Genomic DNA, 12,031 nt, shown 5'->3' with positions numbered 1-12,031 from the left:
GTCTGTTTGCTTTTGGGGCTGCTATCATCTTCTGGGATTTCCAGCCACATTTTCCTGCAGAGAGTAAAAACACAACCACTCTATCAATGCTCAGCCATACAGGGGCCTTGGGAGCCCTCTGGGGACACCTGCAGAAATGAAGTTATGCTTGTCCCCAGTCAAGCTAAGAAGGTAGATGGCTACTTATAGTATGTTGGGAGCCGCGGCCTACACCGGTCGCCTTACTTGGCGGACGTAGGGCCTGTGGGTGGGAGCGGAGCCTGAGCTAGATTGCCCCTCCCATCGAGTGAGTCAAGTTGGCGCCTGCTTCCTGCCCCCTGATTGTGCTGGCGACTTAAACAACCCGCTCTGTAAGATAGTCTGCCTAGCAACAGCTGATGTTAGCCAGTCAGCCCGCATCGCGCGCTTTGAACTGATTGGCTACTGTTGCCCTATAAAAGTGAATGCCTTTCCCGCCACGAGAAGAAGCACAAAGAGGGATAGAGAAAGTCCACTGGCGAGAAAGGGCTGGTGACAGAGAGGAGGCCTCGCGGGGCCCACGTGGAGACAAATAAAGGCAAGGTTGCACACTGTCAGAATCTGTCGCGTGTTCTTCCTGCAGGCCGGGAGCGACATCGACATTTGGTGACCCGCACGGGGACTGATCAACCCCGAGACACGGCGGTGGTGTGCAACGCTCCAGCGTGGTGCTGCCGGACAGGTGAGTTGGGGATAAGCCTGGGCTCTGGGTGGCGCACACCTACAGGGCTTTTAGACTCCCCTCAGGCTCACGCGTAGGTGACGGGTTCTTTAAGTCACACGCGGTGAGTTACAGCCCTTAGAGGTTAGAGATGGGTAATTTACCGAGCGCGGAGGCGCGGCCCTTGGTAAAGGCGCTTAGAAAGCTTTTAAAAGCTAGAGACCTCAGGGTAGGTCAAAAAACACTGGAACTATTCATAGCAGAGGTAGATAGGGTGGCTCCCTGGTTTTTACCCACGGGGCATTTAAACCTGCCGTCATGGGAGAAGTTAGGCGGGGACCTCGCCTCGGTGGAATTGGAAGGCGATATTTCGCCGGCTATTCGCCCCCTGTGGGAAATGATACATGCGTGTCTTGAAGGAGAGGGGAAGGGGTTCCCGTCGGCAGTTAGAGACGCGGAAATCATAGACGCACGCAAGGCTTTTGAGCAGGCAAAGTCGGAATGCTCTCGGGAGGGATCTGTCCAGGGGGAAAAAATCCAGGGAAAGATAGAGGACACCCAAGCTCTAGAGTCCTCCGACTTAGATAGCGAGGAGGAACCAGAAGGTGGGGCAGGAAGCCGAGAGGCCAAAAACCCCTATGCCGAGTTGCGCCGTGAATTGGAATTGTGTGCGTGCGCTGCCCGGGAAAAGCAGAGAGAGGAGAAAGGGCCCCTGAGCGCTCTCTGGCGGGGAGGAGACAGAGAGCCATCCGCTCCGCCCTGGAGCTCTTTTCCAGAAGCGGCTCCCCGCCGAGAGGCCGCTACAGGGAACCCTCCCTTCTCTCAGCCGGCACAGGAAGTGACGCCCCGTTCCACTCTGTCGCGACCGCCGTCTTATGACGTTGTGCCGCGGGGCGGACGATATTTTCATGGGCGGTTATGGAGGGGTGAACGATGGCCCGGAGGGGATCCACCGATGCAAGGAATGGATTACGGTCTTTATGGAGTATATCCTGTGCAAATGGCCCCAGGCCAAGGGCGCAATGTTTGGGAACCGTTTGAAATAAAACAGATTAGAGAATTAAAAAGCGCTGTCACGACCTTCGGGCCCACAGCTCCTTATACTATAGCTATGCTAGAGAATCTTGCCTCTCAGCCTCTTACACCAGGTGATTGGATGCAGCTGGCCAAGGCATGCCTTCCTTCGGGTAGTTATCTTGATTGGCGAGCCTGGTATGCTGAGTTTGCCATCGAGCAAGCAAAAAAGAATGTTAGCAGGGGGCATGCAAGGTGGAACGAAGATATGCTCCAGGGCTCAGGTAAATATAGGGATGACCAAACTCAGTTCCCCAATGAGGTGTATGACCAAATCTCTAATATTGGGCTCCGCGCATGGAAACAGGTGAACGGTGCGGGGGCGGCCTCATTATGCCTTTCAAAGATAGTGCAGGGTGCCACAGAGCCATTTGTTGATTTCGTGGCTAGGATGCAAGACGCGGGCGATAAAGTTTTTTCAGACCAAGAGGTGGCAAAGCCCCTGATCAAACAACTCATTTTTGAACAATGCACAACAGAGTGCAAAGCGGCTCTTGCCCCGCATAAAAACAAGGATCTCAATGCTTGGATTAGGATTTGTAGGGAGATTGGAGGGCAGATGACTGCAGCAAAGCTTGCGGCGGCCTTTGTAGCCGCGACAGCACAAGCTAAGGATGCTTCTGGACCTAAGCGAGATCGTAAGCCCAAAGGATGTTTTGGCTGCGGGGAACCAGGGCATATTAGGAGAGACTGTCCGCACAGTGTTAATACACGGGAAGGGCCAATAGGCGTGTGCGAACGATGCAGGAAGGGAACACACAAAGCGAAAGATTGCAGATCAGTTTTTGATGCCCAGGGAAACCGCATTAGTGGCAGGGGGATTCAGGAGCCAAAAAACGGCCAGAGGGGGCCCTCCTTACGGACGGGCCCCCGCCCCCTAGACAGGACAACACAAGGTGGCAGCCCTCCACAAGGGCTACCCCTGGGTCAGCAGGCGTGGACCTCTGTGTCGCCTCCAGACTCCTATTAACGCCCGATATGGGCGTTCAGGTGGTCAGGACCACCTTCAAAGGACCGCTACCTGAAAAGTCAGTTGGTTTAGTGATTGGACGGTCCTCCACAGCCCTCCGGGGCCTTACCGTGCTCCCTGGGGTTATAGACTCAGACTACACAAAAAACATTAAGATTATGGTCCAATCTCATGTAGGGACCATGGTGATTAATGAGGGGGATAAGATAGCACAACTTTTATTGCTCCCCAGTCTCCATGAGAGATTCCAGTCTAGACAACGGGTTAGAGGGGATCAGGGTTTTGGCTCCTCTGGAGAAATTTTTGAAGGACTTCATATGACTCTTGATAAAAGACCCATGCTCTCGCTCAGGGTTAATGGTAGAAATATAACAGGACTCCTGGATACAGGGGCAGACCGCTCCATTGTCTCCAAGAGGGACTGGCCTTCTAGCTGGCCCACCAATACAGCTGATAACACACTCCAAGGGTTGGGGATGGTGGCTGCCCCCCAGGTTAGTGCCGTGACCCTGCCTTGGTGTGATGAGGAGGGTCACCAAGGACATTTTCAACCTTTTGTTCTACAGCTGCCGGTATCTTTGTGGGGAAGAGACATCCTCACTCAGATGGATGTCACTCTTATATCCACCTGCTCTCCCCAAGCCAAGGGTATACTTAAGAATCAGGGATATGTCCCCGGCAAGGGCCTGGGCTCTGCCCTGCAGGGCCGGACATCTCCCGTACCTGTAGAAAAAAGGGAAGGTAGACACGGGCTGGGTTTTTCCTAGGGGCCGCTGAGGAAGTTCTCCTGCCTACTCCAATTAAGATCACTTGAAAGTCCCTGAATCCGGTTTGGGTACCTCAGTGGCCCCTACCCAAGGAGAAGCTTTTAGCGTTAACCGAGATAGTCAAAACCCAGCTTCAGGCAGGGCACATAAAGCCATCAACCTCCCCTTGGAATACCCCTGTTTTTGTTATTAGAAAGAAATCAGGTAAGTAGAGGCTGCTCCATGATCTAAGGGCGGTCAACGCGCAGATGCAGCCCCTGGGGGCGGTCCAGAGGGGGCTGCCAGCTCTCTCAGCCATCCCTCAGTCCTGGCCAGTTTATGTTATAGATCTTAGAGACTGTTTCTTCTCAATCCCCCTGCATCCAGAGGACACCCATAGGTTCGCCTTTACCTTACCCACCATTAACCAAGAAAGCCCTGATCTCAGATACGAGTGGATAACGCTGCCCCAAGGTATGGCCAACAGTCCCACTATGTGTCAGATTTACCTTGATTCCCTACTGGCCCCCCTACGCAAAGCCTTCCCCAGAGTTAGGTGCATTCATTACATGGATGATCTGCTGATCAGTGCGAAGGACATAAATAGGTTAGAGGATATGCTAGGCCAACTGGTCAAGGCCCTGAGAAAGGCTAATTTACATATTGCCCCTGACAAGATTCAAGGAGGAGACATAGTGACTTACTTGGGTACCAAAGTCTCCCCTACATCGATTTCTCCACAGAAGGTAACCATCAGAACAGATAATCTTACAACCCTAAATGACATGCAAAAGTTACTGGGAGATATAAATTGGATCAGACCTTACTTGCACATCCCTAATTCAGACTTAAAGCCCCTGTTTGATCTCCTGAGAGGGGATCCGGATATTGCCTCCCCTAGAGAGTTCACCCCAGAGGCCAGAGTTGCTCTAAAGAAGATAGAAGAGGCCCTAAGCAAAGCTACATTACAGAGAATTGACCCAAAACAGCCTTTTGAGGTCTGCTTGTTGCAGACCAGTTCCCAGCCCACGGCAGTGATTTGGCAGAAAGGACCACTTCTGTGGGTGCACCCTAAGGTTTCACCTGCCAAGATTATTAAACATTACCCGGAAGCAGTTGCTTCTCTGGCTCTGGAGGCACATAGTAGAGCCATCCAGCATTTTGGCTCCACGCCTCACGCTATTCGGGTGCCTTATACCGCTTCTCAAATAAAAATTCTGACTGCTTGCATAGATACTTGGGCCATCCTGAGATGTGTATTTCTTGGGGAGATAGACAATCAGTTCCCTAAGGACCCTATACTACAGTTTATTACTCAACATCCGGTGATATTTCCAAAAATCACCGCCCCTGCACCCCTTACTCCTGCAACAACAGTCTATACTGATGGGTCAAAAACCGGGATAGGGGCCTATGTGGTCTCAGGCATGCCCCCAGTTAACATACAGTTTAAACCAGATCAACCACAGGTGGTGGAGTTACAAATTGTACAAACCGTCCTCGAGAAGTTCCCAGGGGCCCTTAATATTGTTTCTGATTCAAAATATGTTGTCAATGCCATGCAGGTCCTTGAGACTGCAGGCCCAATTAAACCAACCTCCAAAGTAACTAACTTGTTTTTGTCTATCCAGACATTGCTCATAAATAGACACAACAAAATATACATCACTCACATAAGAGCACATACACACCTACCAGGGCCCATGGTACAGGGCAATGCGGCTGCTGACGTGGCCACTCGCCCGTTATGGATTTTCAATATGTTATCTCCAATAGAGCAAGCCCGTCAGTTCCATGACAAATTCCATGTCAATGCCAGGACGCTAGCCAACCAGTACCGCATCTCCAGGGCTGACGCGCGGGACATCGTGCGACTGTGTGGCTCATGCGCCACACACACGCCTGCCATATCAATGGGGGTTAACCCCAGAGGGTTGATCCCTGGCGATATTTGGCAAATGGATGTCACACACATGACAGAATTTGGATCTCTTAAGTATGTCCATGTCTCCACGGACACCTGTTCTCATATTATATTCGCAACTGCAGAGACAGGTAAAAAGGTATCTAATGTGATCAATCACTGCTTAGCGGCTTGGGCCGCATGGGGCAAGCCCAAAATATTAAAGACAGACAACAGACCAGCCTATACAGAAAAAGCCTTCAATGAGTTCTGTAAGACTATAAAAGTACACTTAAAACATGGTATCCCATATAATCCTCAAGGCCAAGGAATTATTAAAAGAGCTCATAAAAGCCTCAAAGAAATCTTATGTAAACAAAAAGGGGGAGTAGGCCAGGGCCTGCCCCCAAAGGCACGGCTATCCATGGCACTATTCACATACAATTTTTTAAACCTGAACAATAACAACCACCCCCCGGCTATGGAGCATTGTAATCCATCTCCTAGCAATAAGGGATGGGTAAAATGGAAAGATGTCCTGACGGGACAATGGATGGGCCCGGATCCGGTAGTCAGCTGGAACCGAGGTGCGGTTTGTGTTTTCCCGCAGGAACCGGGACGAGAACCATTGTGGGTCCCAGAAAGACTGACGCGTGCAACAAGCCCTTCGACTGAAGACTAATCCTGTCCTGCCGGAGACCAGCAGCAGGCCTGACAGCCAGATGAACCCGAAAAAGGCTGCTTTTTTCGTTGGGGGCGTTGTCCTAGCACTCCTCAGGATAAGTATGGTACATGCGGGGCTGGGGGGCCCCGCTTCTGGAATAGATCTTCGCACGAGCCTTCTTGGAAGTCCGTGCGATTGCGGAGGTGGCACGGTAAGCAGTATACCACCTAGCGCCAAAAAAGGACCAGGGACCGATTGTGGGGATAAAACAGCATTCTCAGTTGTGTACCCCTCCACTGCAGGAGGATTTAGTCAACCATCCTATCAGTGCATACTTAAGCCTAAGGTGAGTCCCTCAGGGCCTGGTGATCTCGCCACATGTCCCTGCACTAAGTTTGAGGAATCCATGCATGTTACATGCTATACAGAGACAAAACAATGCAAACTTAAGAGTACAACCTATTGGATGGCAACGCTAACTACAACTAAAAGCCCTGTTGCCCCTAACCATATTCCCGCTGCTGTAGGCAGTTCTCCATTCATGCAGTCGGGTTGTAATGGAGAGGTTGGAGAAACGGTCTGTTGGTCTATGACCGCTCCCGTTCACATCTCTGACGGTGGAGGGGTCCAAGACCAGTACCGGCAGGAACAGGTCATCGAGTGATGGGAACAATTAAATCCGTTCCCTGAAGTCAATTACCATCCACTCCTACGCCCAAAATCCCGAGGCATTAACCTTGACCCCGCTACTGAATCCATATTAGAGGCTACCCACAAAGCACTCAATCTTACTGACCCAGGGCTGGCCTCCGATTGTTGGCTGTGTATGATGATGGGAGAATCATGGCCGCTGGCCATGCCGTTTAGAGACTATAAAAGTGAGCCTTACAATTATAGCACACCCTATAATTGCTCACATGGGCCTCCATTTCGGGTCCAGTTTATGGGACAGTTTAATGCATCCTGTTTCCAAAAGTACCCACAAAATAATAGTTATGATATTGTTGTTGGAGCGCTGGCAGTCGCCTCGTGTGAGTCCATAACCAATGTAAGTAGTAGCTCGCCGCTATGTGCCCCCTTTGGCAAAGTATTTGCTTGCGGCAATGGTCATGCTTATACCTACCTGCCCAGTAATTGGACCGGCCTATGTGGCCTAGCTTACTTGTTGCCTGACATTGGTATTGTCCCTGGGGACCAACCCATGCCCATCCCAGCTGTGGACACCTTTATAAAAAGACATAAGAGAGATGTACTGATTTTACCTCTCTTGGCTGGTCTGGGGATAACTGGAGCCCTGGCCGCCGGGACTGCGGGCCTAGGAGTTTCATTAACCAAATATACTCAGTTATCCAAGCAATTGATAGAAGACATGTCTATAGTTGAGAGAACCCTTCAGGAGATACAAGATCAAATTGATTCCCTTGCAGAGGTTGTTCTGCAGAATAGAAGGGGCCTAGATCTACTCACTGTAGAGAGGGGAGGTATCTGTATTGCCTTACAGGAAAGATGCTGCTTTTATGCCAACAAGTCCGAAATCGTTCGAGACCGATTAAAGAAACTGCAAAAAGACCTAAAAAAGAGAAGAAAAGAACTACAAGACAACCCCTTTTGGGGAGCCTGGAATGGCTTGCTCCCCTATATTTTACCATTGTTAGGTCCCCTGTGCTCCTTGCTTCTGCTCTTACTTATAGGACCATGCTTGCTCCGATGGGTCACATCATTTATTAATGGGCGCCTTGCGGCGGCCCGGCGTCAAGTACGCCTGGTTGCCCATGCAGCCCTGGCAGCAGCCCGTGATGGGCACAATGACCCCCAGGCTTACGCATGGCTCGCTCGACTGGCCTACGACCGGGTCTAGATGTGGCGGGTCTTCTGCACTCCTTCCCTATTGACACTACACAGCAGGGTAGGTGAGTCAATGACGGGTAAGAGCGTGCCTCCCCAGCACGACTCGACCTAAGCCAGGCCCTACCCCATACTGCACGAAAGCCGCTGGATTACTAGAATCTGCCCAGATCTAGATGTCTCTCCGAGGGGATCGCACGGAGGGGCATGAGTGCATGCCTATGTGCATCCAGGTTCCGTCCAGTTCACTCCTGGCCCTGGAAAAAGGACGAGGGTCTCAAGGCCTTGGTGGACCCGGGGACGGCCGACCAGGGTCCAAGCCAAGGGCCTACGGTGGGTCTCAACACAGGGCATAAGCCTCTGCACTCGATCCAGGGCGGGCTGCGATGCATACATTCATTCAAAGTAAATAAAATAGGGGGAGATGTTGGGAGCCGCGGCCTACACCGGTCGCCTTACTTGGCGGACGTAGGGCCTGTGGGTGGGAGCGGAGCCTGAGCTAGATTGCCCCTCCCATCGAGTGAGTCAAGTTGGCGCCTGCTTCCTGCCCCCTGATTGTGCTGGCGACTTAAACAACCCGCTCTGTAAGATAGTCTGCCTAGCAACAGCTGATGTTAGCCAGTCAGCCCGCATCGCGCGCTTTGAACTGATTGGCTACTGTTGCCCTATAAAAGTGAATGCCTTTCCTGCCACGAGAAGAAGCACAAAGAGGGATAGAGAAAGTCCACCGGCGAGAAAGGGCTGGTGACAGAGAGGAGGCCTCGCGGGGCCCACGTGGAGACAAATAAAGGCAAGGTTGCACACTGTCAGAATCTGTCGCGTGTTCTTCCTGCAGGCCGGGAGCGACATCGACAATAGTAGATGAGGAGGAGGAGGGTGAGTGACAGGCAATATTATGGAAGAGACCAGATGAGGATTTAGATGAGCTGTTTTGAAAGGTTGTGGCTCTGTACTATTTTAGCTGTGCCACATTCAAAGTTGAGTCAAGATGAGACAAGCCAGGGTCCGTGCTATCTGGATCAGCATAGTCCAATACCGAGTGCCTGAACATAGCACTGCAAAAGCCATTTTAGTCCTGAGGAGCTGATATGTGTCCCCTTAAACAGGAAGGCTGACTGCTGTATTCTATTTTCTCTAGACCTCCACTCATTGCTTCCATATGGCTTCCCCAGGAGCCCTGCAGATTTCTCAATAAAAAGTAAGAAAGGTAAATGAAGGACCAGCAGCACAAGCTACATCTGGATTGTGTATATGTGTCCCAGCCAGTCACTCAACCAACTCAGCCTTCAGCGAGCTCTTCTCAGGAGCGAACGGACTTAGTCATCTTGGGCTGCCCTAAAAGTACCACCTAATGGTTTAAACAACAGAAATCTATTTTCCCAAAGTTCTGGAGGCCAGAAGCCCAAGATCAAATTGTTGGTAGGTTTGGTTTCTTCTAAGTCCTCTCTCTTTGTCTTTTGAAGGGTCATTGTCTTGCTGCGTGTTCATCTGATCATGTCTACGCATGTGCATGTGTCTGGTTTCTGACGCTGGGTGTTCATCTCCTCTTTTTATTGGACACTGGTCATATTAGATTGGGGACTGCACCGATTTTAACTTAATTACATTGTCAAAGGCCCTGTCTCAAATGTAGGTACATTCTGAGGTACTGAGAGTTCGGACATACGAGTTTTGGAAGCACAAAATTAGGCCCATTAAAGATACAGATTGCTAACTGACTACATGGTGGTGTGATCAGCATTAGACATCCTGGTTGTCCTCGGGGAGGTCACATCCTCTAAGACTTAGCCCTAGATCTGGTGAAAGCTGTGCTTGGCTGGTACAGAGGAGCCTCCTGTCCCGTGGGGGTTGCCCTCCCCAGGCTTCTCAGAGGTCTCATCTGGGGACATTGTGGTCCAGCATTGCACACAGGCCTCACTTCTAGCCACTTGTTCATTTCCCTATGTTATTCAAAGCAGTCTTTAGAGAATGCAACCACTAACGTTTATTGAGACTTGCTATGCATTTGATTCTGTTTACAAATAGTATTGAATTGTATTATTATCCCCATCATATAGATGAGGAAACTGAGACTTGGAGACACACAGTAAAGCTACCCAACTACTCCAAGGGACCTTGGAAGCCATTTCCTTAGCTATACAGTTGGGGACATCTGGGGCTTAAAGGGTCAGTACAGAAGGGCTCAGTCCCCATCAAAGGCAAAAGGGTTCTTGATGCCAGTGGAGGTGGTTGGGTATAGAAGGGTGGGACCTGGAGATTCTGAGTATGCATGGAATTGTCTCTGTGGATCTCCCGTTTCTCACATATTGTGGGAGTTTTACTGGAGAGAGCCTAGTTCCAAGGCTTGGAAGTTTGAGGGGTAGAAAAAAAGAGTGAGAGAAACAGAAAGCTTTTCTCCAGACTGGGAGACTAATTGGAATTCAGGGCACTGCACCATAAAAAAGATATAACAGAAATAAAAAAGAGGTGAAGATGGTCTCTAACACGATTCAGAAATCAGGAGGAGTCTGCTTGAAAAGAGTCTACCCAGAAAGCCAGAGGTGGTGGAGTTTGGGGACATATTAAGAGGACAGATAAATTGTTCATGGGAGGGGACATGCCGTGGAAGATAAACTTGGAAACAGCTGAGGGGCCCATGTGTTCAACACAGATGACCACATCTGGACACTAGATCGAGCTCTGTTGTTTACCAGCTATGTGATGTCAGACAAGGCGTGCCATGGTTTGGACCTGAAATAGCTCCCCAAGGCCCATGTGTTAAAGGCTCAGACCCTAGCCGTGGAGCTAGTGAGAGCCCTGGAGTCTTCAGGAAAGAGGGCGGTTAGGTCACTGGCTGCCAGAAGTGAGCGGCTTCTCTGCCACACTCTCCTACCACGGTGCGCTACGCTGCCACCAGGCCAAAGCAATGGAGCCAAGGAAACTTCTAAACACATAACTGGAATGAATCTCTTCCTTTCTAAGTTGTTTATCTTTGATATTTAGACACAGTTGTGGAGAGCTGACTAGCGTGGAGACCTTAACAAACTGTTTCCCTCTCTATTCAAAATAAGGACACTGGGCTGCAGAATGTTTGAGGCCCCTCAGAAGCCAGCATTAAGATTCCATTTGTACATGGACAGTGGAAGAAGGTCAGATGGCCAGGACAGCTGATAAGGGAGAAGCTTGACAGAGGCAGATCCCATGTAAATTTCTTAGAGAATACCTTCCATGAAAATACCTTCTTCAGATAATTAACCCTGGGGTGGTCATTGGGATTTGGAATTCATGGGGAAGTAGTATGGTTGGCACATTGTCATCCTTTACTTAGGGATACAGATAGGTAGGCAGAATGGAAGGTCACTCACTGGTAACTAATACATTTTAAAACAAGAAAACCTGGATTTGAATTACAATTCTGTCACTTACTGGCTGTTATGGTTTAGACATAAAATGTCTCCCAGAAGTCTTACATTCACAGGCAGGGCCTGCTTGGAGGGGGCAGGCCACTGAAGACATGACTTGAAAGCCTGCATTCCAGTCCCTGGCTCCTCCCTTCTCTGTCTGCTTCCTGGCAGCCATGAAGTGAGCAGCTTTCTTCCACCAGACCCTTCCGCCATGATGTTTCTGCCTTGGAGTCTGCCACCCACAGTGTAAAACCTCTGACACTGTGAGCCAAAATCAAACTCTTGGTTAAGTTGCTGGTGTTGAGGAAGTGATCGACACACTAGCTTTATATTTTAGGGCAAATTATGTGATCTTTCTGTGCTCATATCTCTCATCCATAAATATGGGAAAACAAAACATTTTTCTTAGAGTAAATATAAAAAAATTAGTGAATATAAAGTGCTCAGCACAGTTCCTGGTAAGTAGTAAATTGCCATTACATTGCTATTTTGTATTATTATTACAATTAGTAGTTCATATCAGGTATGGTAGAAAGAGAAAACAATCCAATTTAGTCAGAACAGACTGTAACTTGTCCTCTCTAGCCCAGCCTTTGAACCCTTTGAGCGTTGATGGCTTCCGTGACACTCCCACAGTCTGTCAAGTAACAAGATTTGACTAATGATTTACAAAAGAGCTGAGAAGATGATATAAGGATTTCTCATTCTTCCACAGAGCAGTTGAGGCAAAATAAATTTTTTTGCTGCAATATTTAGATATTTTATTC

At 49.6% G+C, this 12,031-nt stretch overlaps 1 protein-coding gene across 3 annotated transcripts; it reads left to right on the top strand.

Moving 5' to 3' along the window:
• Positions 1-485: 485 nt before the first annotated feature.
• LOC134477608 (syncytin-2-like) lies at positions 486-8,716 on the top strand. 3 transcript variants are annotated; one of them, XR_010049640.1, is made up of 2 exons: positions 486-700; positions 1,506-1,746. XR_010049640.1 is itself a non-coding variant. In XM_063255779.1 (2 exons), the coding sequence occupies exon 2, from the start codon at positions 6,863-6,865 to the stop codon at positions 7,892-7,894; it is 1,032 nt and encodes a 343-aa protein (XP_063111849.1). In that variant the 5' UTR covers positions 486-700; positions 5,983-6,862; the 3' UTR covers positions 7,895-8,716. The 3 variants fall into 3 exon arrangements, 1 of the variants encoding a protein (XP_063111849.1); XR_010049641.1 differs by having other exon boundaries at positions 1,445-1,746; XM_063255779.1 differs by lacking the exon at positions 1,506-1,746 and adding an exon at positions 5,983-8,716.
• Positions 8,717-12,031: the final 3,315 nt, after the last annotated feature.

Source organism: Cavia porcellus, unplaced genomic scaffold (genome assembly GCF_034190915.1).
Source record: "Cavia porcellus strain 051 isolate PalLab524CR breed Dunkin Hartley unplaced genomic scaffold, mCavPor4.1 scaffold_9, whole genome shotgun sequence".
NCBI classification, from domain to species: domain Eukaryota; kingdom Metazoa; phylum Chordata; class Mammalia; order Rodentia; family Caviidae; genus Cavia; species Cavia porcellus.
This window is presented reverse-complemented; position numbering and strand designations above follow the sequence as displayed.